A 26,253-nucleotide genomic window follows, 5' to 3' on the forward strand; every position below is an offset into this window, starting at 1 on the left:
ATATACAAGAATCCTCGTTCTGTGCTGACACAGTGTCTTTGGGGTAAAGTGTCTGCCTAACATAAGTATGACACACACATACTTAAACATACACAGAAGTAGTAGAAGCAGTAGCAGCAGTTGTAGTAGCAGTAGTAGTAGTTGGCACTGAATGAAGAGTGCGTTACAAATGAAATGAATTATTATTATTATTATTAGTAACAGTAGAAATAGTTGTAGCAGAAATAGTAGTAGTAGTAGCAGCAGCAGTAGTATCAGCAGTAGTAGTAGTAGTAGTAGCAGCAGCAGTAGTAGCAGCAGCAGCAGCAGCAGTAGTAGTAGTAGCAGTAGTAGTAGTAGTAGCAGTAGTAGTAGCAGTAGTAGCAGTAGTAATAGTAATTGTAGTAGTAGTAGTATTATTTGATTTATTTCTAGCAGGAAATACTGGGTTTCCCCACCTGTGCTGATATTGTCACAAACTTCCCACATGTCACAATCACATCACATGACCACAATCCCTCTCATCCCATTGGCTTAGATGTGGTCCGTGATATATAAAATAAGCACACAGTCCTGTGTGTGAGCGAGGAGAACAGGTCCTGGTGAAACTCCCGTGTCAATATGTGTTCAGCTGGGGCTCTTTTCAATTTGAGAGTTTGAAACAGCACAAAGTCCTCACAGACACGAAAGGCCAGTGCTGGGTGGGGTAGCATAGGTGTGTTTAGCTGGGGCTCTTCTAAAGCTAGTGAGTTTAAAGCAGTATAAGGTCCTCACAGAGGGCACAGAACAGACACTGGTGAACAGCCCATAGCCAGAGCTGAGTGAAAGCTGTGTGTGTTGAGCATGAAAATGAAGACTCCTGGAGTTGTGCTGCTGTTGCTGTGGTCTGGTCTGGTTGTGGTTGCAGCAGAGAGTGGAGGCCTCCAGGATGAAGCTACAGCCCCAACCCAGCTAACCTGCCAGCCTGACATCCACACTGTGCTGAGAGAGATGAGCGCTCTGATGGCGGAGCAGAGAGTGGAGCTCAGATACACCAAGACACAAATGGACGCCATGGAGACCAGACTGACTGAGAGGCTGGCTGCAAGTGAGAAAAAAGCAGAGGCCATGGAGACCAGTCTGAGAGCCAGTGAGAGGACAGTGGAGGAGCAGAGAGCTGTTATTAGGGAGCTGAAGGAGAAACAGGAGGAGCAAGCAGCAGCTGTGAGAGCTATAGGAGGCAGTGTGAAACTCACAGGGAGTCAGGTGGAGGAGTTGAGGAGGGAGAGAGAGGAGAGGAAGGTGTCTTTCTCTGCCTCACTGGTAGCATCTGGAGATGTAATTACAGGACCCTTTAACTCAGCAACTCCCCTGGTCTACAAACACATCTTCACCAACATTGGGAATGCCTACAACCCAAATACAGGTGAGAAAAGCTGTCAGTAAGTGTAAGTGTAAGTCTGATGTTAATGTACTATAATGTGTCCTGTCAGTGGCTGGAGCTGTTGCCACTCCGCCCCTGTTTTGTAAACAGATGGTCTCTGTCTGGCTTTCTGAGTGTTTGTTTCTCTTTCCGTCTCAGGGGTCTTCACAGCTCCAGTCAGAGGGGTCTACTACTTTAATGTCTTTGTGTTTGGGAATGGCCATGAATCAAGACCTTCCGGAGTCTCTCTCCATAAAAACGGAGAACATATTGTCATTGCCTACAGTGTCCAGAACACCGTTCACATGGCAGCCTCCAATGGGGCTTCTCTGCTGTTGGAGGTGGGGGATGTGGTCTACCTGAAGCTGTGGCCCAATGCCTGGGTGAGAGACAATTATAACCACCACACCACCTTCTCTGGACACCTGCTCTTTGCTATGTGAAGAAGCATCAGAACCTTCAAAGACAAGGGCAAGAACCATTTTAGATAAGATTAAGCCTCATTCTCAATGTGCAAACCCAATGACGTGTATCTAACTAGAAGATCAAGAAGAGTAGTATCATGCACAGACACAGTGCAGATTAAGTTTATATTAATTCTATATCATCATGTGTGTTGTGAGCTCTGAGTGATCACACAGGCTTCAGTGATCACAGGTGATACTCCACCCCTTCTGGAGATGCCAGTGGTTACTGGTGACTTTCTCCCTGTCTGGAGCTGCCTGTGGTCTGTCACTGGTGACTTTCTCCCTGTCTGGAGCAGCCAGTGGTTACTGGTGACTCTCTGCCTGTTTGGAGCTGCCAGTGGTCACTGGTGACTCTCCACTGTGACTGGAGCAGCCAGTGGTCACTGGTGACTCTCTCCCTGTTTGGAGCAATCAGTGGTCACTGGAGACTCTCCACTGTGTTTCGAGCTGCCAGTGGTCACTGGTGACTCTCCCTGTGACTGGAGCAGCCAGTGGTCACTGGTGACTCTCCATGAGACTGGAACAGGGCAGGCGTCTAGGCTTGGTGACTAATGGGAGGTTACTAGATTAATAATTTTACTGTTTTTGTTTGGTTCTTAAAATCAAGTTGTCATATGTGAAACCCACTTAGCACTTGCCCTGTGATCATATCATGTGAGATGTTTGCTTGATGTTGGTGTCCTTGACTTTTTGGGTGACTATGCTGTGGATTCTTTACAGGGATTGTAATGGTATGTCAGGTTTTTTTTAAATTCATTACACAATTAAATATCGATCGCAAAGCTATGTGTGTCGTTGTAAATCACACTCTGCTAAAATAAAGATGCCAGGTTTTTTCTGGAGCTGACTGTCCTTAACCTGTTTGTAACTGTCTGTCCCTTACCTGTCTGTAACTGTCTGTCTCTTACCTGTCTGTAACTGTCTGTCTCTTACCTGTCTGTAACTGTCTTCTCTGACCCCATTTGGATATTAGTGCCCCCTTCGATACCACTGTAGTAGTTGCAGTCTGAAGGGGAGGATTAGGTCGAATGTCATTGTGTGTTTATAGCAAACTCTTTTTCTGCTATTAATATTATTTGTATTATTAAGACATACTAATAATTGTAGTAGTGGTAGCATTTGCAAAACTTCTATTTGTAGTTTTGTAATATTTATGGTAGTACATTCTCCCACATCTAGCAGGAAATACTGGGTTTCCCCACTGGTGCTTTTAGTGTCACAAACTTCCCACATGTCACAATCACATCACATGACAACAATCCCTGTCATCCCATTGGCTGAGATCCTGGTCCTTGATAAATAAAAGGAGCACACAGTCCTGTGTGAGAGAGAAAACTGGTGACACACTGCCCCTGTCTATATTTGATCAGCTGGGGCTCTTCTGAACTAGAGAGTTTGAAGAAGTTCAAAGTTCGCACAGAGCACAGAGCTGACACTGGAGAACAGCCCATAGCCAGAGCTGAGTGAAAGCTGTGTGTGTTGAACATGAAGACTCCTGGAGCTGTGCTGCTGTTGCTGTGGTCTGGTCTGGTTGTGGTTGCAGCAGAGAGTGGAGGCCTCCAGGATGAAGCTACAGGTGCAGCCCCAACCCAGCTAACCTGCCAGCCTGACATCCACACTGTGCTGAGAGAGATGAGCGCTCTGATGGCAGAGCAGAGAGTGGAGCTCAGATACACCAAGACACAAATGGAAGCCATGGAGACCAGACTGAGAGCCAGTGAGAAGACAGTAGAGGAGCAGAGAGCTGTTATTAAGGAGCTGAAGGGGAAACAGGAGGAGCAAGCAGCAGCTGTGAGAGCTGTAGGAGGCAGTGTGAACCTCGCAGGGAGTCAGGTGGAGAAGCTGAGGAGGGAGAGAGAGGAGAGGAAGGTGTCTTTCTCTGCCTCACTGGTGGCATCTGGAGATGAAACCTTTGGACCTTTTACAGTATCAACACCCCTGGTCTTCAGAAATACCTTCGTCAACATCGGAAGTGCCTACAACCCAAACACAGGTATTACAGCATAGTGGAATAACTCAATATATGTGTTAAAAGTAACCCAGGCAAAAAGAAAGTACACTGAAGTCTATTTAATTGAACTATTCTTAGTATACTTGTATGCACTCATGGTTAATTAACTTAAAGTGTGACTTAGTATTGAGGTAGAAATGTACCTGTAATTAGTGCATTTGTATACAAATGTTTTATAATAAATCAACTCAAATTGAACTTGATAGTAGTGCATGAAAATCCACTAAACTTGAACTTATATTTAACACATTTAAAGCACACTATTATGTAATGGACAAAAACAAAACATTTCCGTGTATATTGGGGGTAGTATAATTTATATGAATATACTAAACATCAATTTAAGAGTTAGTGGTAATTAGTGTACTTATATTAAGTACACTGAAGTTCTACTGAGGTAGAAATGTACTTGTAATTAGTACATATTATATATTTATTGCACTATTTGTAGCACAAAAAATTATAGTGTGGTAGAAATGTACTTGCTGATATTGAAGTACACTTTAGTTCATTAAAAAACATACATGAATTGAGATGAAAAATGTAATTTTTTCTGATATTATCCACATCTGAAACTGTGTTCTAACATTCCACTTTTCCAATCTGTTTTACAAAATGTGACTACTATTACATATACATTGAAACATCATCTTATTTTGGAGATTTCTCTAATTCAGCAGTATTAAATAATGTGTGTTACAGTTCCTTAACTTTTCTCCCTGTTTTTCTGTCTCAGGGGTCTTCACTGCCCCTGTCAGAGGGGTCTACCACTTTGTGTTCTTTTTGTTTGGGAATGGCCATGCATCTACCCCTACAGGGGCCTCGCTCTATAAAAATGACAAACACATGGTCATTGCATACAGTCACCAGACGGGCCAGTATGTAAAACCCTCCAATGGGGCTTCTCTGCTGCTGGAGGTGGGGGATGTGGTCTACCTGAAGCTGTGGCCCAATGCCTGGGTGAGAGACAATGAGAACCTCCACACAACCTTCTCTGGACACCTGCTCTTCACCATGTGACTAAACATCAGAACAGACCCAGGGCTTCCGACGCAAGGACAGCCAGTGGTTACTGGTGACTCTCCCCGTGACTGGAGCAGCCAGTGGTCACTGGTGACTCTCCCCATGACTGGAACAGGGCTGGCGCCTAGGCTGGCTGACAACATTTACAATTTTACTTTTTTGGTTCATAGATGATGTTTGCTCATGTGAAACCCACTTAGCACTTGTCCTGTGATCAGTGAAACATCTCACATCCATGTGAGATGTTTACTTGATGTTGGTGTCCTTGACGTTTTGGGTGACTATGCTGTGGATTATTTACAGGGTTTTGTAATGGGATGTCAGGGAGTTTTTTAATTCATGACACATTTCAATATCAATCACAAAGGTATGTGTGTCGTTGTAAATCACACTCTGCTAAAATAAAGATGCCAGTTTTTTTCTGTAACTGTCTGTCCCTTACCTATCTGTCCCTGACCTGTCTGTAACTGTCTTCTCTGACCCCTTTTGGATATTAGTGCCCCCTTTGATACCACTGCAGTAGTAGCAGTCTGAAGGGGAGGATTTGGTCACATTTCATTGTGTTATTATAGCAAACTCTTAACTTTTCTGCTATTAATATTATTTGTATTATTATTATTACTAGTAGTTGTAGAATAAGAAGTAATAATGATTGTAGTAGTGGTAGCATTTGCAAAACTGCTATTTGTAGTTTTGTAATATTTATGGTAGTACATTCTCCCACATCTAGCAGGAAATACTGGGTTTCCCCACTGGGGCTGATAGTGTCACAAAATTCCCACATGTCACAATCACATCACATGACTACAATCCCTGTCATCCCATTGGCTGAGATCCTGGTCCTTGATAAATAAAAGGAGCACACAGTCCTGTGTGAGAGAGAGAACTGGTGACACACTGCCCCTGTCTATATTTGATCAGCTGGGGCTCTTCTGAACTAGAGAGTTTGAAGAAGTTCAAAGTTCGCACAGAGCGCAGAACAGACACATAGCCAGAGCTGAGTGAAAGCTGTGTGTGTTGAGCATGAACATGAAGACTCCTGGAGCTGTGCTGCTGTTGCTGTGGTCTGGTCTGGTTGTGGTTGCAGCAGAGAGTGGAGGCCTCCAGGATGAAGATACTGGTGCAGCCCCAACCCAGCTAACCTGCCAGCCTGACGTCCACTCTGTGCTGAGAGAGATGAGCGCTCTGATGGCAGAGCAGAGAGTGGAGCTCAGATACACCAAGACACAAATGGAGGCCATGGAGACCAGACTGAGAGCCAGTGAGAATAAAGCAGAGACCATGGAGACCAGACTGAGAGCCAGTGAGAAGACAGTAGAGGAGCAGAGAGCTGTTATTAAGGAGCTGAAGGAAAAACAGGAGGAGCAAGCAGCAGCTGTGAAAGCTGTAGGAGGCAGTGTGAACCTCACAGGGAGTCAGGTGGAGGAGCTGAGGAGGGAGAGAGAGGAGAGAAGGGTGTCTTTCTCTGCCTCACTGGTAACATCTGGTAGTGAGACTTTTGGTCCCTTTAGTAAGCCAACCACACTGATCTACAGACATGTCATCACCAACACTGGAAGCGCCTACAACCCATATACAGGTGTGACTCTAAAGACACAGCCCAGATTCAAACTGTAGGAATCATACTACTGTCATGCTGACATCATTGATATTTTGTATAATTATTTTTCTATTTTCCTTCTACTGTAGGGGTCTTCAGGGCTCCAGTCAGAGGTGTCTATTACTTTGCTGTATTTGTGTATGGAGGTGGTCATGCATCTACAACTACAGGAGTCTCTCTCCATAAGAATGAAGAACATGTTGTCATTGCTTACAGTCACCAGCCAAGCTTACAGTACAGCTCTTCTAATGGAGCTTCTCTGCTGCTGGAGGTGGGCGATGTGGTCTATGTGAAGCTGTGGCCCAATGCATGGGTCCATGACAGCTATAACCACCACACCACCTTCTCTGGCAACCTGCTCTTCCCCATGTGAGAGAAGCAGTAGACTGATGTAGAAGTTATGTTGGGCGTGGAGTGACGCTAGCAGTGAGAAACAGACAGAATGGAACACACTCCTCTCCTTGTTTCCTACATGGTCACTGGGTGGGTCTGGGCAATACTTTTAGTGTGACATGAAGTCAGTCGTTCTCTTTGGTTGCTGGATCTGTGCTTATTGTTTGCTCTTAGTTAAACTCTGTTTTTTTGGTTGGTTGGTTTGGTTGTTGTGCTGAATGTCAAAGGACTTTTATACACTGTTAGCATGTTAACATGCGTTTGCAGGCACTAGTTATGAAACCTACCTACAAAGGCTTTGTCTGTGTAATGTACATAATCAATATTGTTAAGTACATTATCAAATGCATTTTCATTACTCATTCAGATATACTGTATTTGTATTGACTCTCTGGTGTCCTTATTTCTCTTTTCCCATTTGAGTTTACACTTGGTGTAATATATGTCATCGTTCTTGAATGCAAAATCTCTCTCTCTCTCTTTCACACACACACACACGCACAAACTTCCTTGTGCCTAAAATTTGCATTGTTTCTAATGAAAGCACTTCACCATCAGTTAGTTAAGTTACTAGAAGTAAACCAAATGAAATAATGCCATAAACAACACTGGGAGGAGTCACTGGATATGAACACTTGCATTATGTATTACTTTTAAACAAAAAATAAATAAATAAAAATAAAATATGTATTATGTTTCCTGCTGATCTAATGAAATGGAACATGAGAGTTAGGATATGCCATCACGGTCAAGACACAGAAAAGAACATCAGCCTCTCAGAAATATGTCTCAGAGATAGAGCAGAACTAATCAGACTACATATCAACACATCACGTTTCAAAACTCACAAATAAACGTCACGCGATTCACAAATGTATTTCCTGATTCACATATAAATGTGCATCGATTTGAGTGATGAAAACATTTGACCCCGCCCCCCTGGCAGCCGCTAGGCCTTTCTTTTAGCGTAAGCTTGTTTAGCAGAACAAAACTTGCCCCGGCGTCGTCACTCAGTGCCTCTACCCGTAGCTGCCCGGTGTTGCGAGCGTTCAGATACACCTGCCTCCACCCCTCCCCACAGGGCAGGCACACATACCCCTCAGCCAGCTGGCACTGCACGGACTCCAGGGGGCGATGGGCTGGCTTGCCTGCCAGGTGTGCAGGTCCTCGTTGCGCGGCACCACAGCATGGGTGTTCACACCCTCACAGCACCACCGGCAGCTCTGGCAGTGCCAGCAGCCCTTAGGCAGGCACGAGCAGTGGGCACCTCCTTAGGCAGGCACGAGCAGTGGGCACCTCCTTAGGCAGGCACGAGCAGTGGGCACCTCCTTAGGCAGGCACGAGCAGTGGGCAGCAGCCCAGCTGGATCCCGTGGCCCGGTCCCACAGCGAAGGTTTGGTAATTGGTAAAGATGCTGTCCATGACCCTGCTCGTTAAGTCGCTCCAGTTCTCCCCGCAGTCTGTGCTGGTGACGTAGCATAAACGAGTCTGGTCTGGCTTGAGCATACATTCCAGAGTTGATGCAGATGAAGAACAGAAACAGTGTCTTTGTGTTCCTCTCAAACACAGGACAGGGGGTTCATGGTGCGGTAGCCATCTTTGGTCGCCTTTATCAAGTCCTCTGTGGGAGACCACTGGAAATAACATTGCTAGTTTGAAATGAACAGTGGGCACAAAGACTACATGAGTGTACATGATTTATAGGCCACTACTGTAGTTTCTATTCTATTCCATTCCATTAGGAATCAATCTTCTACCAAACACTGTTCAATGGAAGGTGTCAGAGGCACTGACCAGTAAGTAATCAGAGCCTAGCAGTCCTCCTAGTGGTACTTACCAATGGTCAGTGCAAGGTTTATACAATCTGGATTTCTAAATGAGAAGAAGCGCCACCTCTGATATCTAATCAGAATATGCAATATGTCCAGTGGCCTATGGAATATGCACAGTGGCCTATGGAATATTTAATGTGGCCTATGGAATATGTCCAGTGGCCTATAGAAGGCACACAAACTATGCACTAAAACAAGGCACAAAAACAGTATCCACACATCTATATACACCAACTTCACCTCACAGCAGGGAGTTTTTTTTTTGTCTCACGCCTTCCACGGCCTCTCATGCCTGTCTCTCCTCAAAAAGCTCTCTCTCATGGAGTGAGTCACCCTTTACATAGGGGCAGCCACTTGGGCTCAATTGGTCCAATTTGGCCCCCTGGGTCCAACCACTGTCGTGGGGGATCCCGGACCCAACCATTGTGGTGGGGGAGTCCATGGCCGTAGTTTCAGGTCCAGTCTCTCTCAGGGCCGTAGGCCCCTTGCCCAACCCACCTCCTTTTTCAGACGGACTTGGGAAATATATATGAAGAAAACTGTTGAGGACTCACCTCCCTTCTGTAAGGCTGGGAAACAACATCAGTGTCAGCACTAAGCAAACCAACCAGGTTTGAATTCATGGAGCGTGTGTGTGTGTATGTGTGCGAGGGGTGGATATATTTAAAGGAGACATGGTTTCTATTTGAATGTGTTTTTCTATGTACCTGTAATTGTGATTTATTTCCAAATAAAATAATTAAACAATAATATACAGACAGGTCCCTCCCCACAATGAAAGGTTTATGACTGAAATTCAAATCATTTCCTGGTCTGTTCATGTGGATAATTTGTGACATGTAGTGAATGAGGGGAATGAAATCCCCCCCCCTTGCCTTTCTCGAACACATTCATTTAGCCGTTGCCAGGTGATCTATTAACGATTCGACTTTAAGCATTTAGCGTCTATTCCCACACAACGCTATAACACTAAATAAACGCTTAATAAATGCATGGTTTTCACTGTGAGTGGGAATATGTGTGTGTGTGTACATAAGAGGAGAGGGTGTAGCATTAAAATGTGTAGCTTAAAATGCCCATCCCGTACAACTTGTATGTTGTATAATGGCTAGTAGCTCTCGCACCACGACTACATGGCATTTCTTTTTATGTGACAAGATGATGTAACATTGAATAAACTGTGGTTAATACACAGGTACCGTAAAAACACAGGTTTATTTCATAATATTACATGAAATGTATTTGCGGAAAAAACAATATTCTCCTGAATGCCTCAGCCACACACCTGTGTATTACAGCTGACACCTGATTTGAGTAGCACTAATCAGAGACTTATGAAGCAGATAAAACAAATAAGGAAACAACAGACAGGGACAATCACAGGACCTTGAAAACAAGAGTAAAATGTAGGACATGCCTGCTAAAGTAAAATACAAGAGCAACAACAACTAAATCTATTAATTTAGAAGAAGTGATCAATATGATCAATTATTCCTTTCACTCCTTAGGTAATCGCTAGTCACTAGTTTACGGATGTAGTTCTGTGTGGATTGTCTTTGGGTTTATGTACCGGGTTCTGCACCAGTCACTGGTTCTGTTACACTGTGAAGAGCAGGTGTCCAGAGAAAGTGGTGTGAGGATAGCTCAGATTATCCCACACACGTGCGTTTTCCTTCAGTATCAGGTTCACCACATCTCCCACCTCCAGCAGCAGAGAAGCTCCATTGGAGGGGTTGACACTGTAGCCGGCCTGTTGACACCATGCAGTGACCACAAGCTCCCCATTTTTATGCAGAGAGATGACACTAGGGAAGGAGGCATGACCATGGCCGTGTAGGGCAAAATAAAAGTGGTAAACCCCTCTGACTGGAGCTGTGAACACACCTGGATGGATGGAGAGAGAGAGAGAGAGAGAGAGAGAGAGGGAGAGAGAGAGAATGACACAGAATCAAAGCTTCCTATTCCTATGCCTTAGCCATAGTTTAACAGCTACTCCTTTCTACTAATTGATCTACACATGCATAGTAACTCCATTCCTATTACTGTAACAGAGTCATAGCAACTCCATTCATATTACTGTAACAGAGCCAAAGGTACAATTTAGAGATCAGAGTTAAGTAATGCTGGACATCCAAATATCCATAATCAAGAATTTTCGAATGATGTACTATTCTATCAGTTTCACCTGATTTTATTAATTTTATAATTAATTTATTGGGCCTGTAGTTTGTATACATTTTTATTACCTCAGTGTGCGGGAATAATACAAAATGCAAAGTGCTGTGATTCATCATCTATCCACAAGAAGGTAACACAGAGATAACAGCCACAGAAAACAAACAGGCTGATGCTATAATACCTGTATTTGGGTTGTAGGCGTTCCCAATGTTGGTGAAGATGTGTTTGTAGACCAGGGGAATTGCTATGTTAAAGGGTCCTGTAGTTCCAGCTCCAGATGCTACCAGTGAGGCAGAGAAAGACACCCTCCTCTCCTTTCTCTCACTCCTCAGCTCCTGCACCTGACTCCCTGTGAGGTTCACACTGCCTCCTACAGCTCTCACAGCTGCTCCTTGCTCCTCCTGTTTCTCCTTCAGCTCCTTAATAACAGCTCTCTGCTCCTCCACTGTCTTCTCACTGGCTCTCAGTCTGGTCTCCATAGTCTCTGCTTTATTCTCACTTGCAGCCAGCCTCTCGATCAGTCTCGTCTCCATGGCCTGTATTTGTGTCTTAGTGTATCTGAGCTCCACTCTCTGCTCCACCATCAGTGCGGTCATCTCTCTCAGCACAGTGTGGATGTCAGGCTGGCAGGTTTGTTGGGTGGAGACTGTGGCAGCAGCTTCAGTTCTCTGTGCTGCACCCATAACCTCATTCTCTCTGGTCTCTGCTTCACCATAGTGGTCCTGGTGAGTGATGTCATTTTCACCGATGGGCTTTCCTCTGATCTGCGTCTCAGCCAAACAGCAGCACAGCAGCACCAGTAGAGCTCCAGAAGTCTTCATGCTGAAACTAGATGATTATTCTTCTCCTCTTCTCGTGTCATTGTGCAGTGTGTGTTCTTGCTCTCAAATATATAGCCTGGTTGCATGTGACCAAGTGATGTCATTGGGACGTGCAGATATTCATCAAACAAACAGAATCGTAAACGAGGCACATGTGAGGTGTAGTTTATGTTTATCTTTTTTTTTTTTTCAAGTACTCCAAGGTCAGGGTTGTGTTATCGGTCATTATAGGGTGATGTCAGCATGAATCATATCTCACTGCCAGACAAACATCAAAAGGAGCTGCAGTTTATGGTGCTCATTGATGTGCCACTCTGGTGATGGCCCCACTGCTGACTTCACTGATCTCAGACTACAATGTGTGGATGTGTCATAAAATCCCAGATTTACCTGCATCTCCAAACACAGTTTGTCAACTGTGCTTGTTATGTGCCTAATATTCTGTGTTTTATGTTTTATGAAGATGTCCTGATCTGGTAGTCCAGTGTGCTTGTGCGGTTGCTCTAGGTCTCACTCTACAGGAACAGTCCAATCAATCAGAGGTGGGGGCATTATTCTCCTTTTAGTCAAAGTCCTGGCTCAGGTTTGTGTGTTATTGGTGTTGTGTGTTATTGGTGTGTTATTGATTTTGTGTCGGCACAAATCATATCTCACTGCCAGACAAACATCTTCATCATCCCGAGGAAGAGGAGGAGCCGCAGTTTATGGTGCTCATTGATATGCCGCTAGTCTTAAGTAGTGTTAATTCAATTCAATTCAATTCAATTCAATTCAATTTTATTTATATAGCGCCATAACAATACAATTGTCTCTAGGCGCTTTACAGAGCCCAGAGCCTGAACCCCCTTAGTGCAAGCACATTGGCAACACGGGCAAGAAAAAACTCCCTGTTAGTCAGGAAGGAACCTTAAGCAGAACCACAGCACATAAGGGGGGACCCATCTGCTTGAGGTCGATAGGAAGGGGGGATGGGGGAAGGGTTGTGTGGCAGAAGGGGATGGGAAACAACAGGTGTTGTACATATCCTGCATTTGGTAGGTGTACATAATATATATACAGACATCCGGTGGTAAATACATGATACAAACAAGACCAGTTTAGTGGGTATACACTGTGCTCAAAGGTTTGCTGTTACAGGGGTAAGGGGAGTAGGAGCAGAGAAACATGGCGATGTTATATATTGTATATAAATGCTAGCATAGGGTATGAGGTAGAGTAAGTGTACGGCAGTGCGGTGGCGGTGGGTGCAGTTGGCCGAGGGTTTCTACAGGTAGACCGGGTGGAGAGACTACAGCAGCGTCCCATAGTGAAGATAGTCTGGATTAGGAGAGAAAGAAAAAGAACAGAGTGAGTGGGTAGAGTTTGGCTGTCCATATGCGTAGTTGAGGAGTAGTGGGGGTGAGGAGCAATGTTTCCACTTCCATCAGCAATTGGAACATGCTACAAGGGAGAGAGAACATTTTTGTGAGTAGACATTTATTTCAGAAACAGATAAGGAGATACCTTTGGGTAGTAGATTTACAGTAGGCAATATGGCCATTTTATCAGTATTATTATAAGCATTAGCAATGTGATATGAGAGGAGAGGGAGTAGTGTGTGTGGCCAGTCTCCAGTACTCTCCTACAGTAGGTAATGTATGTGTAACCAGTCCCCAATCCTCCTCCTTACTGTAGGTAAATCCTGATTCAGGGTCAGGGCACTGGGCTGTAGGCTGACAGGGTTGATTTTTTAACTATTGATTTTGCAGTTTTATGACTTCATGACTACATTAATAGTTTGAACACTGAGTAAGAGTATCCTGAGGTCATGTTCCTGTCCCAGTATCGGGGCCAAGGGCAGAAGTGTTGATACTGAATATCCTCTCGATGTTTATGTCCCTCTTGACAGTTAGGCCATCACTGTACAGCTGAGCGGCTCCTCTGATTGATCACCAATGACTGAGTTTCCTCCTCTGCGGTGGTAACAATTACAGTCATGGCCAAACACGTGCCAGGTGCCAAGGGGTGTGACTCTGGGTGCTGAACACCAACCACTAAATGGATCATAACACTGCAACAGTTAATGATTTATCCATTCGGACTATTTTGTGAATGAACTTACATGTAACATATTCTTCTTCTAGCTGAGATAAATGCTGAAAATTTAAAAAAATTCTGATTCAAACAACTTGTAGATTTTGAAGGGAATTTCATTTAATTATAATTATTTATAAAATGTATAACGATATTATAATCTCTCTTTATATGTTGTGTCGTTTTAAAGAACTAGGTCTTCTCCTTATGTAAAATGATGTGTATGTACTTTGTGGTATGATTTGAACTCAAATAATAGGCGCGAACATCCTGCACCAATAAATTAATGTTCTGCCCAGACACCACAGGGTTAAAATGGCATGGGCTTTTACTTGTGTTGGCACTGTGCACATTATCAATGCTGGAGAAAATTTGTTTTTAGACCAGATGTTCTCCAGTCCTGAAGGGTCCTGTGTAGCTGTCTCTGTTTGTTTCCAGTGAGACTGAAAAAGACACTTTTCTCTCTGGGGACAGAAAATGCACCGTTCCTCATGGGCTGAACCACAGCAACACATTTTAAAAGGTTCTCAGATTTCTTCTTTTCTTTCTGTCCTAGTTGTCTCTGAATGTGTATGTCAAGTTGTGGTCATATTATTAGTTAAAATTAGTTGAACTGGCTCTCTCAGTGCCAAATGTAAACAAGTAGTCCCCTGTACCCTCATCACCAAGTCATATCTGGTAGAAAAAAAGGTTACAGGACCATTTAAGGACCATATCCCTGTGGTGAGGGATATTTTGTTCTTGCTGTCAACATGCCTTTAAAGCTCTGTGAGTTTTTGTCCTAGAGACATAAAAAGAACACCCCCAGAAACCTTGAACCCTCTTCTTTTCAAATATATACAAACATATAAATAATCACTTTGTAAGGAGAATACAACTAATCTCTTGCACATTTCAGTCTCTGAGGGAGGCTTCAGCTCCTAACGACCCGCCCATTAGCAAATGACGGCTATTCTTATGATAAGAGCATGGTAATTCAGTGATCGCTATTGGGTCATGATCTGGCAAAAAAAAAAACTTGTGGGGGAAGAGGCATAGACATATATGTGTCAATGGGTAGAGGGCCACAAAGACATTCCAGGGCCATTACGCAATGGCCATTGGCTTTGACGAGGTGTCCCAGGTGTTTACACCTAACTCATCAATATACATTGAGTAGGGACACTAGTTTTGGAGAGGGAAAGATCACTCTGAAATTATAAATATGAAGTAGTGGAACCACACACATTTTCTGAATGCTACACTCACATATGTACAACTAACACATGTTTAAAAGGTTCAGAGATCAAAAGTCTTGTGTAGAAATCTTTACAATGTGTTTGTACAAAGTCTGAGCACCTCTGAAACTAGGTTTTTCTAAGGGAATGTTTACATTTTGTTAGGGATTCAGTAGAAAAGGACCCACTAGCAGACACATAGCTCTTGGTTTAGAGTAGATTTAATAAAGTTCTCAAGCAACAATCCAAAGGGCAAAAACAGTCTTGTAGTCAATAGGCAGGCAAAGGTCAAAAATCCAAAACAGAGTCCAAGGCAAAGGTTTCCAAAACACAGAATCCAAACAGGGCAGGGCCCTATTCGTCGTAAGGGCTGAAGCTAAGTTAATCAATTGTCCTATTAGCCCGTTAACATTAGCGAGCTGATTGAGAACAGGATATATCGGCTGGTCCGCATCCAAATCATGTGGTTACTTTCAACCAGGCTAAACTTATCAGGGCAATTGCGCGTGCACGTCCTACTTCAGGTATCCATGAATTTTGGAAGAAGCATTTGTATCTAAGCATAGGGGCAAGTATCCACAGTTTGGTTCACATGGTTTACTGGTATGCTCGATGTGTTAAGTGTTTTGGGAATGTGTACATTGTATTGGTACAAGAGTTAAAATGATTGGAAAAAACTGTAAACATATTCATGACAAAAACACACAGCACAGCGTTGAGGAAATAAAGTGAAATATTTATTGGAAACTAGAATATGCATTTCCTGAAGGAAATACCAGTGCATGAAATACAAAAGTTAAGAAAGGAAGAAGAAAGTAAAGAAGAGTGAACAATAACGGCTATGGATAAAGACAGTAAAGAGAGAGTGAAGAGGGAAAATATGGAAAGAAGGAGAGAAAATGGAGTGAGGCAGAGAGATGGAGTGTGAGAAAGAGGAGTTGGAAAGGGATAGAAAAAAAACAAGTGGATTGAGGGTTTACAGAGAGAGGGAATGAGTGAAAATAGGATAGAGAATGAACTGGAGGAAGGAGATGTTATGATCGATGGATCGAGGAATGTAAAGTCAAAGTAAAAAAAAATTGAAAAAAGAGTAGGAATTGATGGACAGAGTAATTGAAAGAAGAAAGGAAAGAAGAGTGAACAGGAGTGGCTATGGATAATGAGATAAAGAGAGAGTGAAGAGGGAAAATACTGAAAGAAGGAGAGAAAATGGAGTGAAGCAGAGAGATGGAGTGTGATAGAGTAGACTGAAAGGGATGGATAGAAAGATGGAGAGATGGAGAGAAAAACAAGTGGAGTATGGAAGGGAACTCTTGATATTCCTAGTTATACACTAGACCAGGGGTCGGCAACCTTTTGTATCAAAAGAGCCATTTTGGTATCTCTCCCACCAAAAAAAAAATAATTTGGAGCCGCAAACTTCCCCCCCCCCCCCCCCCCCCCAAGACGCTGACTCATGAGGATCCACGGCGCACCGCACGGTACCGTAATTGCGCTACCCCATGGAATGTGTGGGTTTAAGGAGCGGCCCTGATAATATGAGGGATTTTCTGTTTATATTCTTTTTTATAACAATATTTTCATTTCATTGTTTTTGTGACACACTGTAAAAGATCTCTAGTTTGTTGCATTTATGAAATTATAAAACAACAAAGACAAAATTGTTGAAGAACATTTTATTGCTGTTCTAACAGGAAAACCTCAAACTCTTATGAATAACTTTGAAATAAATAAAACATATAGAACGAGTATAATAAGTATAAACATATAGAACATATAATATAGAACATATAAACAGGTCAACATAGGTTTGTGGTCATCCTCTTGATTTTTCCTCAGCCACCTACAGCAATCAACCATCGAGTCTGAACATGAAAAAAACAACACAACAGCTCAGGTTCTAAAATATATACTGTATATATTTGTGCAAAATAATAGCCTATTAAATGATAGTGTTCTCACCTGTTTAATGTGATTTCTGTTTCTGAACATCACTGCTGAGCTTTTTCTATGTCGGGGCTGTAGGACGTGACTTTCATCTTTACACAGGATTGCAGGCTAACATCTGTGAGGCGCGAGCGATATTTAGATTTTACATAGTTCATATTTGAGAAAATCTGCTCGCATAAGTATGTGGATCCAAAGATGGACAGGAATTGTATTCCATGTTTCAAACACAAGTTTGTCGGGTTTGGGGAGGTTTTCGATTTCGCTCCATTTGTGTTCCCGAGCGAGAATAGCCTTCTGACGGGCGACGTCTTCCAGATCAGCTGTCAGGCTTTTGAACTTGGACACCCATAACTCTTTATCAGCTATGTCGGCCAGTTCAATTTCGAGATTGGGTTGACTTACGAAAGTGAATGCTGACATGTTCAGCATGGATGGGTCGATGTCCAGGGGTGTGACAGGGAAGGACATTGTGTTTTTTTCCTTTCTGAACTCACTGAATCTTTGTCTAAATGCGGTTTGCATTTCGATGATCGTATGCTGCAAGTACTCACAATTGATGTTATTGGGTGCTTCTTTGAACTCTCTCAGGGAGGGGAAGTGAGAGAACGTACCTTTCTGTACATCTCTGGCAAACACTGTCATCTTGCACTCAAACGCCAAAACATACTCCAGCATCTGAAGGGCCGTGCTTCCCTTTCCCTGGAGACTTCTGTTCAGCATGTTAAGGTGACCTGTCATGTCCACCATGAAGTGCAGCTTTTCCAGCCAATCTGGATGTTCCAGTTCTAGATAGGTGAGGCCCTTGCTTTCCAGGAAAGTTTTAACTTGTTCCAGACAAGCCGCAAACCGTTTAAGCATTTCTCCCCTGGACAGCCACCGGACTTTGTTATGCAGCACGAGATCCGAATATGCGCTGTCGACCTCATCTAACAATGAGCAGAACTGTCGGTGGTTTAACCCTTTTGCCATTATTTTGTTCACTATCTGAATGACAAGGTCCATCACCTCCTTGCATTCGGGGGGAAATGTTTGAGCGCACAGTGCTTCTTGGTGCAGGATGCAGTGAAACGTCAGCTCTCGATCCAGCGACTTTTGAAGTAAAGTTATAAACCCCTTCTGTGTTCCTCTCATACTAGGTGCCCCATCAGTAGCCACTGACACCATATTGGTGGTGTTTATTTCTTTGGCTTTTAAACAATTCACCACAGCCTCACAAATGTCCTCCCCCCGTGTTTGGCCTTTTAGCGGTATCAACTCAATGATTTCTTCCTGCGGCCCATCAGAGTTCACGTATTTGCATAACAGCGCTATCTGTTCAATATCTTTAACATCACTTGACTCATCACAGGCGATGGAGAATGCTGGAGCTGAATTTATGTCCTCAATTTGTTGATTGGTGATGTTTTCTGCCATCTTAATGGTTCTGTCCTTGACGGTCTTTGCAGAGAGAGGCATATCTCTAATTTTCTGAACAATTTCACTTTTGTTTTTGAAGTCCGAAAATAGAAGCCCCTTTGAAGCCCCTTACGATCTCCTGAGCTGCCGCAAAACTAGCAGCAGTAGTTGAGTTTGGAGACTTAATCCACTTCTTGAAAGTATTTTTACTCTGCTCACCTTTCCGCAGAAGTTCCGAAATCGCTCTTTTTCTTTCATCTCCTGCTTGGTACTTTTCAGCAAATGCTGTGTGTTTGTTCTGTTGTTCGCTAATTTCTCGCCACATATCAAGCATACAGATAAGCCTGCATCAGTAGTACTGAAAGCAAATGAATCTGTCCAAGCTGAATTAAAATCTCGATTTTCCTCTGCCACATTTCTTTTCTTGGATTTATCCATGGTTAGTTTATCAGGTGTCGGAAACTCAAGATAGGCCAGAGAGGGAGTTAAAGAATTAACTGTCAGATGGCATCAGGAAGTATATGGCGGGGCATGTCAGTGAGCCGCCAATCAGCAGCCTCGACCGTTGACGTTCTACGTGATCGGTCACGGCGAGCGATATAAACAAGACATAGGTAGCACAGCGATACAATATTCTATTCTAAAGTAATGCAAGAGCTGTAAGGACCTTTATTTTTTTTCTTTAAATACCGCACACTGGAGTGGAGTTAACATACTCTCGTGATGTAATTATGCCAGATTGCTCTGTTGTATTATAAATATAAAGGCTGAAATGATCTTTACCATGGTAAAAGCAATAGCCTACTTGACTGTAAAAGGAGGTTGTTATCGTTCATCAAACTATAATGTTATACGTACTGAAACTTTAATATTCAACACACGGTAGGTCTACCACAACATTTATTAGCTTGCAGCTAAATAACATTTTGACTACGAACTTTAATTTAATCCTGTAAACACTTCTCGCTCAGTATTCGTTCGTGCACTTGGCTGTCAATGGGCAAAGCTGCTGATTGGCGGTTTACTGGCATGTCCCGCCTCCTGCCTGTGGCATGCATAGATATAGTATGTCTATGGTGGCATGTACTTCCTGATGCCACATACCACCAGTTAAAGATTTAGATCCTACTGATTAGCCACATGCAGAAGCCAAAAATCAACGGAGCTTTGTCATTCACCCCATACAGGGGTTTGGTTTGTCACCTTTTTCGGAGTTTGCAGGTATGTATATTAATGTTAATTGGGTACAAATATACAATAAAGTTCAGTGTAATAGGGCATGACCTAACATGAAACTTTTGTTTTGGCCCTCGGCCCTCCACACCGATTAATCTTTGGCCCCTGACAAGAAAGAATTTGGGCACCCCTGATCTAGAACATTGCAAAGCCCATTTTTATGCCGATGATACAATTTTGTATGCCTCAGCGCCCTCTATAGATCAAGCAGTTTCAAACCTTCAACATGCTTTTGATTGTGTACAGGAATCCCTAAAGTCCTTCAAATTGATGCTGAATGAGTCTAAGACTAAATTCATGATTTTCTCCAATGGTAGAAATAATGTCCCCTCCACCCATAGGATATGCAGCCGTTCTGGGACTAATACTGAGCAAGTTCCTTGCTATAAATACCTAGGTATCTGGCTAGATGATAGGCTGTCATTTAAATCACATGTTCTTGACCTAGCTAAGAAGGTTCAAATTAAACTGGGCGCTCTTTATAGAATAAGATCTTGAACTGCCTAATTATCTTATGTCACTTTTAAAATTTAAATCCATAACGTAACATAATCATAACACACGGAGCCTCATCTCCCTTGAAATCCCCCTTACAAAAACTAATATAGGTAAAATAGCTTTTAAGTTCTTTGCTTCCATAAATGGAACACTGTTTAAGTGGATTTGAAACTAACCAAGTATTTGTCTGTCAACCAATTTAAGAGCCTTTTTGATGCTAAGGATGTGCCTCAATGCTGTTGTTTTAAATGATTCTCTGATTTAATTTTGTTTTACTTTATGTAATAATTTTTTTTTATGCTTAATTTCTGAGTTGTTTCATGTCTTTTGTTTATTTATTTTGTCTGTTTTGTTTTGTTATGGTTTGTTTATTTATTGTTCATCTGTATTATGTACCCTCAACATTCTCCAACTTAACCCGATCCGACCCGATCCGACTGAACATGTTGAATTCTTCCGACAGTAACCGACAAACGCCAACATTCTCCAACTAACGCCAACAAACACCAACAGTCGGGTCAGTGTGCGCCGGCAGTTGGTGTTAGTTGGAGAATGTTGGCGTTTGTCGGTTACTGTCGGAAAAATTTAACATGTTCAGTCGGATCGGGTCGGATCGGGTAAAGTTGAAGAATGTCTGACCAATGTAGAGCCATTTCCAACGAACTCCAACATTCTGACATTCTGACCTTGACAACTAGGCTCAACTTGCGTGCATAACATCCTCGAGCTCTCTTGGATGTCGAAGTTATGATGGTTATCAGCCAGTTTGTTAAAAAAACGACATCCTAAGTCTATTTATAGATTAACGTTATGTATTAGCTTCCCCAAACGAACGGTTTTCGAGACATATATTTGTCTATTTCAACTTCTACGACTCGTTTAACACTGCAAGAAAACGTGTTTCTAAATATTAATATTAATGTTTACGGTGCACTTACGTTTGCACTTATGTTAGCTATCGGCCCCACCCACTTCGTTCCACTTACCGCGTTGGTTTTCGAAATATTAATATGCACGCCGCCTGCTTTTACATACTGTTGTATGAAAAAGTTTTGGCACCCCTCTGAGGCTGCATGATCATTTACTCTGTCTTCACCAAAAAAAGATCACAGTGGTATATTGTTCATTTTCTAGTTAACACTGAGTACTGGGGTGTTTTCCAGACAAAGATATTTAGTGTATCAGTGTTTAGTCAGACCCTCCAGGAAGTTGCGATGTTGCGATCGCACCAATTCACGCAAATTCAACGATTCCCCGCAAATTCAGCGCGACGTTACAATTTTAACACATCACCGCAACTTTCCCGCAAATTTGACAAATCATTGTCGTCTCCCACAACTTTCTCCCTTCCGCTACACCAAGGGCGGAAATTCTGCCCTGCGGACACGGTGCAGAGACTAGCAGAGTTCTAATCCGTTGTAAACAATGAGAATGGCTACACCAGACATGGAAATTGAACACAGCCCATGTCCACACTGAAGATTGCGAAATAGATCTGGCTTCAATTTTTTATAATTTTCCGCAAGGTGTGCGTGGCCCCTTTTTACATAGAGTCTGGTAATAGATCTATGAAATGTAATGAACATTATTTATTTTGCTGTGAATAATGAAGGAAGCAATAAATCCGATTATTTCCCAAACCCTCGAGAGCTGTTGCCATGGAGATTTAACATTACTTTCGGATTGAAGATAAGGTAGCAGCTAGTGTTGAAGAATGGATTACTTGAAATTGGACGACTTTAAATTAATATACTGTATGAAATTGAACAACATAAACACCTGTACGGATAAAATAAATCAACAAGGATAGCAAAACAGATTGATAAGCATACAATGAGAACAGCAGAAACGCAGGCAGGACGTCAGGTGACGAAACAGATCACAGTGACACAGGCTGTTTTTTTTCCATTTTATTTGAAGGCTGAGATATTCATAACATTTTATTCAGTCTTTCTTGTGGTCCTTTTGTAATACCAACAGGTGCACTTTGTTGTGGATAAGTAAATCCTATGTACTGTTCCCCCTACGTGTTTAGCATAACATAGCATAACTAGCTATGTTTCTAGATAACTGTCTAACAGTTGTTGCCATTCCCACGAGACGAACATTTGAATGATGTCAAAGTAAAAGTCCTTTACTATACTGTGTTCGTTTCCATAACAACAATTCAAGCAATATAAATTTTCTGACCTAAATAAGCAGAGGGCAGAACAGCCTATTATGCTACATTTTTGTAGTCCTGGTAATCTTTAGTTTGGCATGTTGGTAAGGTTATTTAGAGGACCATTTCTCAATGTTTTTTTTTTTTTTAAGAATGTTTCTTTATTAATTCTTTATTTTTCAACAAATAACTCAATTATAATTACAAAGAGGAAAATTCGCAACTTTTATCACAACTTTCACTTACTCCCGCAATTTCATCGCAACAAACACCTAAAAACACGGCAACTTTCACCGCAACTTGTTGGAAAATCCCCCGCGAAATCAGTAATTTTAGGCCGCAACTATCACAAAAAAGGCCCGCGAAATCCTGGGGGGACTGTTTAGTTGTGTGAAATGAAGTCAAATGTGAAAAATAGGCTGTGCAAATATTTAGGCACCCTAATCATTTTGCTGATTTGAATACCTGTAACTACTCAATACTGAATAATTGCAACACATAATTAGTCTGATTAGCTTGTTAAGCCTTCATTTCTATAGAAAGGTGCATCCAATCATTATAAAAAGTATTTAAGGTAGCCAATTGCAAGTTGTGCTTCTCTTTGAATCTCCTCTGAAGAGTGGCATCATGGGGGCCTCAAAACAACTGTCAAATGATCTGAAAACAAAGATTATTTAGCTTTGTGTTTTAGGGGAAGGCTACAAAAATCCCAGAGGTTTCAGTTGTCAGTTTCCACTGTGAGGAATGTAATCAAGAAATGGAAGGCCACAGGCACAGTTCTGGTTAAGGCCAGAAGTGGCAGGAGAAGAAAAATATCGGAGGCAAAGGCAAAGGATGGTCAGAATGGTCAAAGGCTACCATCAGTCCACCTCCAAAGTGCATCGCTCAACAATTCAGCGCCCTGTCACCCTAGGTCCGGCGCTTAGTCCTGATGGTTTTGAGAGTGTTTGCGCCGGCGGACCTGAGGCAACGGGTAGGGGCGTGGAGGGGGAGGAGGTCAGAGAGGTAGGAAGGGGCCAGGTTATTGAGGGCTTTGAAGGTGATCCTGTGTTTGACCGGGAGCCAGTGGAGGTTTCCGAGGACCGGGGTGATGTGTTCATAGCGGCGGGCGGAGGTGAGCAGGCGAGCGGCAGAGTTTTGGACATATTGAAGTTTATTGAGGACAGTGTTTGGGGAGCCATATAGAATGCTGTTACAGTAATCCAGTCTGGAGGTTATGAGGGCATGAATCAGGGTTTGGGTGGTGGCGAAGGACAGAGAGGGCCAGAGGCGTGCAATGTTCTTGAGGTGGAAGAAGGCGGTTTTGGTGACGTGGTTGGCGTGGGGTAAGAAAGAGAGGGTGCGATTTAAGATGATACCAAGGTTACGGACCTGGGAGGAGGGGGTGATGGTGGAGCCGTCATTGTTGAGGGAGAAAGTCTGGGCTGAGTGGGTGAGGTGTTTTGGGCCGATAATGAGTATTTCCTAAAACCTAACTGAACTGGAGATGTTTTGTAAGGAGGAATGGTCCAAAATACCTTCATCCAGAAACCAGACACTCATCAGAGGCAATAGGAAGCGTCTAGAGGCTGTTATTTTTACAAAAGGAGGCTGTAGTAAATATTGATGTGGGTGTCCAAATGTATGCACTTGTCTAATTTTGTTAAGATGCATATGGCATATTTTCTGTTTATCCAATAAACCTTATTTAACTGCTGAAATATTACTTTGTCCATGAAGTATTATATATATATGACAACGAAGTTGCTGATCCAAACTCCCAACAATTAATACATTAATATAATGGAAATTATCAGGGGTGCCCGAACTTTTTCATACGACTGTATAATGGTCTATTGTTCTATACAAATGACTTGTTTTCCAAATATGTTTTGACAAGCAAACGTTAATCTAGGTATCAACCTCATCTATCTTAAAATAATTTAACACACAATTGAAAAAATAAGTAGCTAGTTGGAAAAAGTCTGTTACTGTCTGAGCAGTGTGGCGCTGGCAGTTGATTTACTAGACATTCTAAAGACAGGTACCAACTACTGCCAACAACTGCCAACTTTAGAATGTTGGCGTTAGTTGGAGGATGTTGGCGTTTGATGGGGCAGTGTGCAAGCTGCTTATGAGAGAATTTGTATTTAACATCTTAAAAAGTATAAAGTTTAGAAAAATGAAAAATACATAACACAGGTGTCCTTTATAAGACCTATGCGTTTGAATGAAGTTTCTACGCTAAGTGGTTCGAGCCAAGGTTATTATCGTTAACGAAAACTAACGAAAAAACGAAAACGAGGTGTGATTTTTTTTTTCGTTAACTGAAATAAAAATAAAAATGAGGCTTTATAAAAAAAACAATAACTAACTGAAACTGTATTGTGTCTTTACAAAACTAACTAAAATAAAATAGAATTATAGAGAAAATATCCTTAGTTTTCGTCTTTGTCAATGTATTTCATTGATGTCAATTTATTTCATACATAGCCTTATAGTCTATCTTCCGCCGTAACACTTTTAGTACACGCCCCTCACCTGGTTTCATGGCGGCAAAAATCGGGAGAAAGTAACAGAGTCCTATTTGGGATTACTTGGAACAGTTACGTGCGGTGAGGTTCGTGGCTGGTGAGGCACTTCAGAGTCAGATTTACAAATATATAAGGGTCATTCCACGCCAAACGGGACAATGGCTCCCACTCGACCGTCTCAGATTTGGCTGAAAAAATTCAAGGTTGTTCATACACTTCTTAATAGGTATAGTCCAAAATATTAGCTCTCTACTCCCAATGGTTTTGTCACAAAAAGATGTTTTTGGGGGGAGGGGGTGCCTGTACTTGAGACGCTTTTTGAGCAGCGTTTTCTGAAGAGCCATTTTCAAATTGCTATTACTAGAAAAGTATTTAAGCTAGCTCCTTCAAACTTTCTAGGCTTAAAATGAGATACCATTACTTGAAGATTATGGACTCCCAAGGGTGTGGCTTAGGTATATCATAGTATTCGGGGTGCTTGAATTTGCGCAGAAATTTTACTTTACGCTTTGTTGCAGCATCTTTGAAGGCCTGTGGAAAGCTCAATGTTAAAGCTGGAGATTTGATATTATACACAGACCTTCCTATGTATGCTTCGTATGTTGTATTAAAAAACTGTCCTTATGTGATGAATGGGCTGGAAGATAGTAAAGCTTGAAAATGGATGAAAACCCATTTTGTGCCATTTTTGGCATGCTATAGCAAAAAAATGACAGCATTTACCAACATGAAACATTTTTTGGAAAGATTAGATATTTGTTCTTAACATATCAAAAATTTGCCATGGTGTTCTGCCTCGTTTTCTCAAAATATTTTTTTGAAAATATGGGATTTTTGTACACGCCCAGCATTCAATGGCCTATGGAAGCACATTCAAATGGTAGCAAAAGCTAAGTTTATGACACAGAGCTTAAACTGCGTTTGTGTATAAAATCTGTGTATCATATCAAGTCTCTAGCTTTAACATTGAGCTTTCCACAGGCCTTCAAAGATGCTGAAACAGAGCGTAGAGTAAAAATTCCAAGCAAATTCAAGCACCCCAAATACTATGATCACCCAAGCCACACCCTTGAAAATCCATATTATTCAAGTTATGGTATCAGATTTTAAGCCTAGAAAGTTTGAAGGAGGTAGCTAAAATACATTTCTAGTTATATCAATTTGAAAATGGCTGTACAGAAAACGCTGCTAAAACAGTACAGGCACCCCATCACCCCTAAAACATCATTTTGTGACAAAACTTTTGGGAGTAGAGAGCTAATATTTGGGACTATACCTATTAAGAGGTGTATGAACAACTTTGAATTTTTTCAGCCAAATCTGAGACAGTTGAGTGGGAGCCATTGTCAGACTTTACATGGAATGATTTACAAGTCAAATGTGTGACAATTTACAATTTAACATTAATCAAATAAAGCATTTTGTGCAGTTTAAGCTCTGTGTCATAAACGTACCTTTCGCTACCATTTGAATATGCTTCCATAGGCCATTGAATGCTGCGCGT

The 26,253-nt window shown here is 42.1% G+C and overlaps 5 protein-coding genes across 6 annotated transcripts in view; 3 read left to right on the top strand and 2 right to left on the bottom strand.

Moving 5' to 3' along the window:
- Nucleotides 1-26,253, bottom strand: part of LOC116223095 — a 234,927-nt gene that overhangs the window by 142,261 nt on the left and 66,413 nt on the right. The gene's annotated exons all lie outside the window — the stretch shown is intronic.
- LOC116223222 (complement C1q-like protein 2) lies at nucleotides 553-2,690 on the top strand. Its single transcript, XM_031579227.2, has 2 exons — nucleotides 553-1,384; nucleotides 1,541-2,690. The coding sequence occupies exons 1-2, from the start codon at nucleotides 823-825 to the stop codon at nucleotides 1,822-1,824; spliced, it is 846 nt and encodes a 281-aa protein (XP_031435087.1). The 5' UTR covers nucleotides 553-822; the 3' UTR covers nucleotides 1,825-2,690.
- Nucleotides 3,227-5,309, top strand: LOC105912521 (complement C1q-like protein 2). The gene is made up of 2 exons (XM_012841500.2): nucleotides 3,227-3,841; nucleotides 4,596-5,309. Exons 1-2 carry the CDS (start codon nucleotides 3,334-3,336, stop codon nucleotides 4,877-4,879), a joined length of 792 nt encoding a protein of 263 aa, XP_012696954.2. The 5' UTR covers nucleotides 3,227-3,333; the 3' UTR covers nucleotides 4,880-5,309.
- Nucleotides 5,590-7,334, top strand: LOC116223224 (complement C1q-like protein 2). Its single transcript, XM_031579229.2, has 2 exons — nucleotides 5,590-6,461; nucleotides 6,572-7,334. Exons 1-2 carry the CDS (start codon nucleotides 5,906-5,908, stop codon nucleotides 6,853-6,855), a joined length of 840 nt encoding a protein of 279 aa, XP_031435089.1. The 5' UTR covers nucleotides 5,590-5,905; the 3' UTR covers nucleotides 6,856-7,334.
- On the bottom strand, nucleotides 10,230-12,212 carry LOC122133418 (complement C1q-like protein 2). The gene is made up of 2 exons (XM_042709602.1): nucleotides 11,067-12,212; nucleotides 10,230-10,591 (listed from the first exon to the last, which is right to left on the bottom strand). Exons 1-2 carry the CDS (start codon nucleotides 11,704-11,706, stop codon nucleotides 10,305-10,307), a joined length of 927 nt encoding a protein of 308 aa, XP_042565536.1. The 5' UTR covers nucleotides 11,707-12,212; the 3' UTR covers nucleotides 10,230-10,304.

This window comes from Clupea harengus, chromosome 13 (genome assembly GCF_900700415.2).
Source record: "Clupea harengus chromosome 13, Ch_v2.0.2, whole genome shotgun sequence".
In the NCBI taxonomy this organism is placed as follows: Eukaryota; Metazoa; Chordata; class Actinopteri; order Clupeiformes; family Clupeidae; genus Clupea; species Clupea harengus.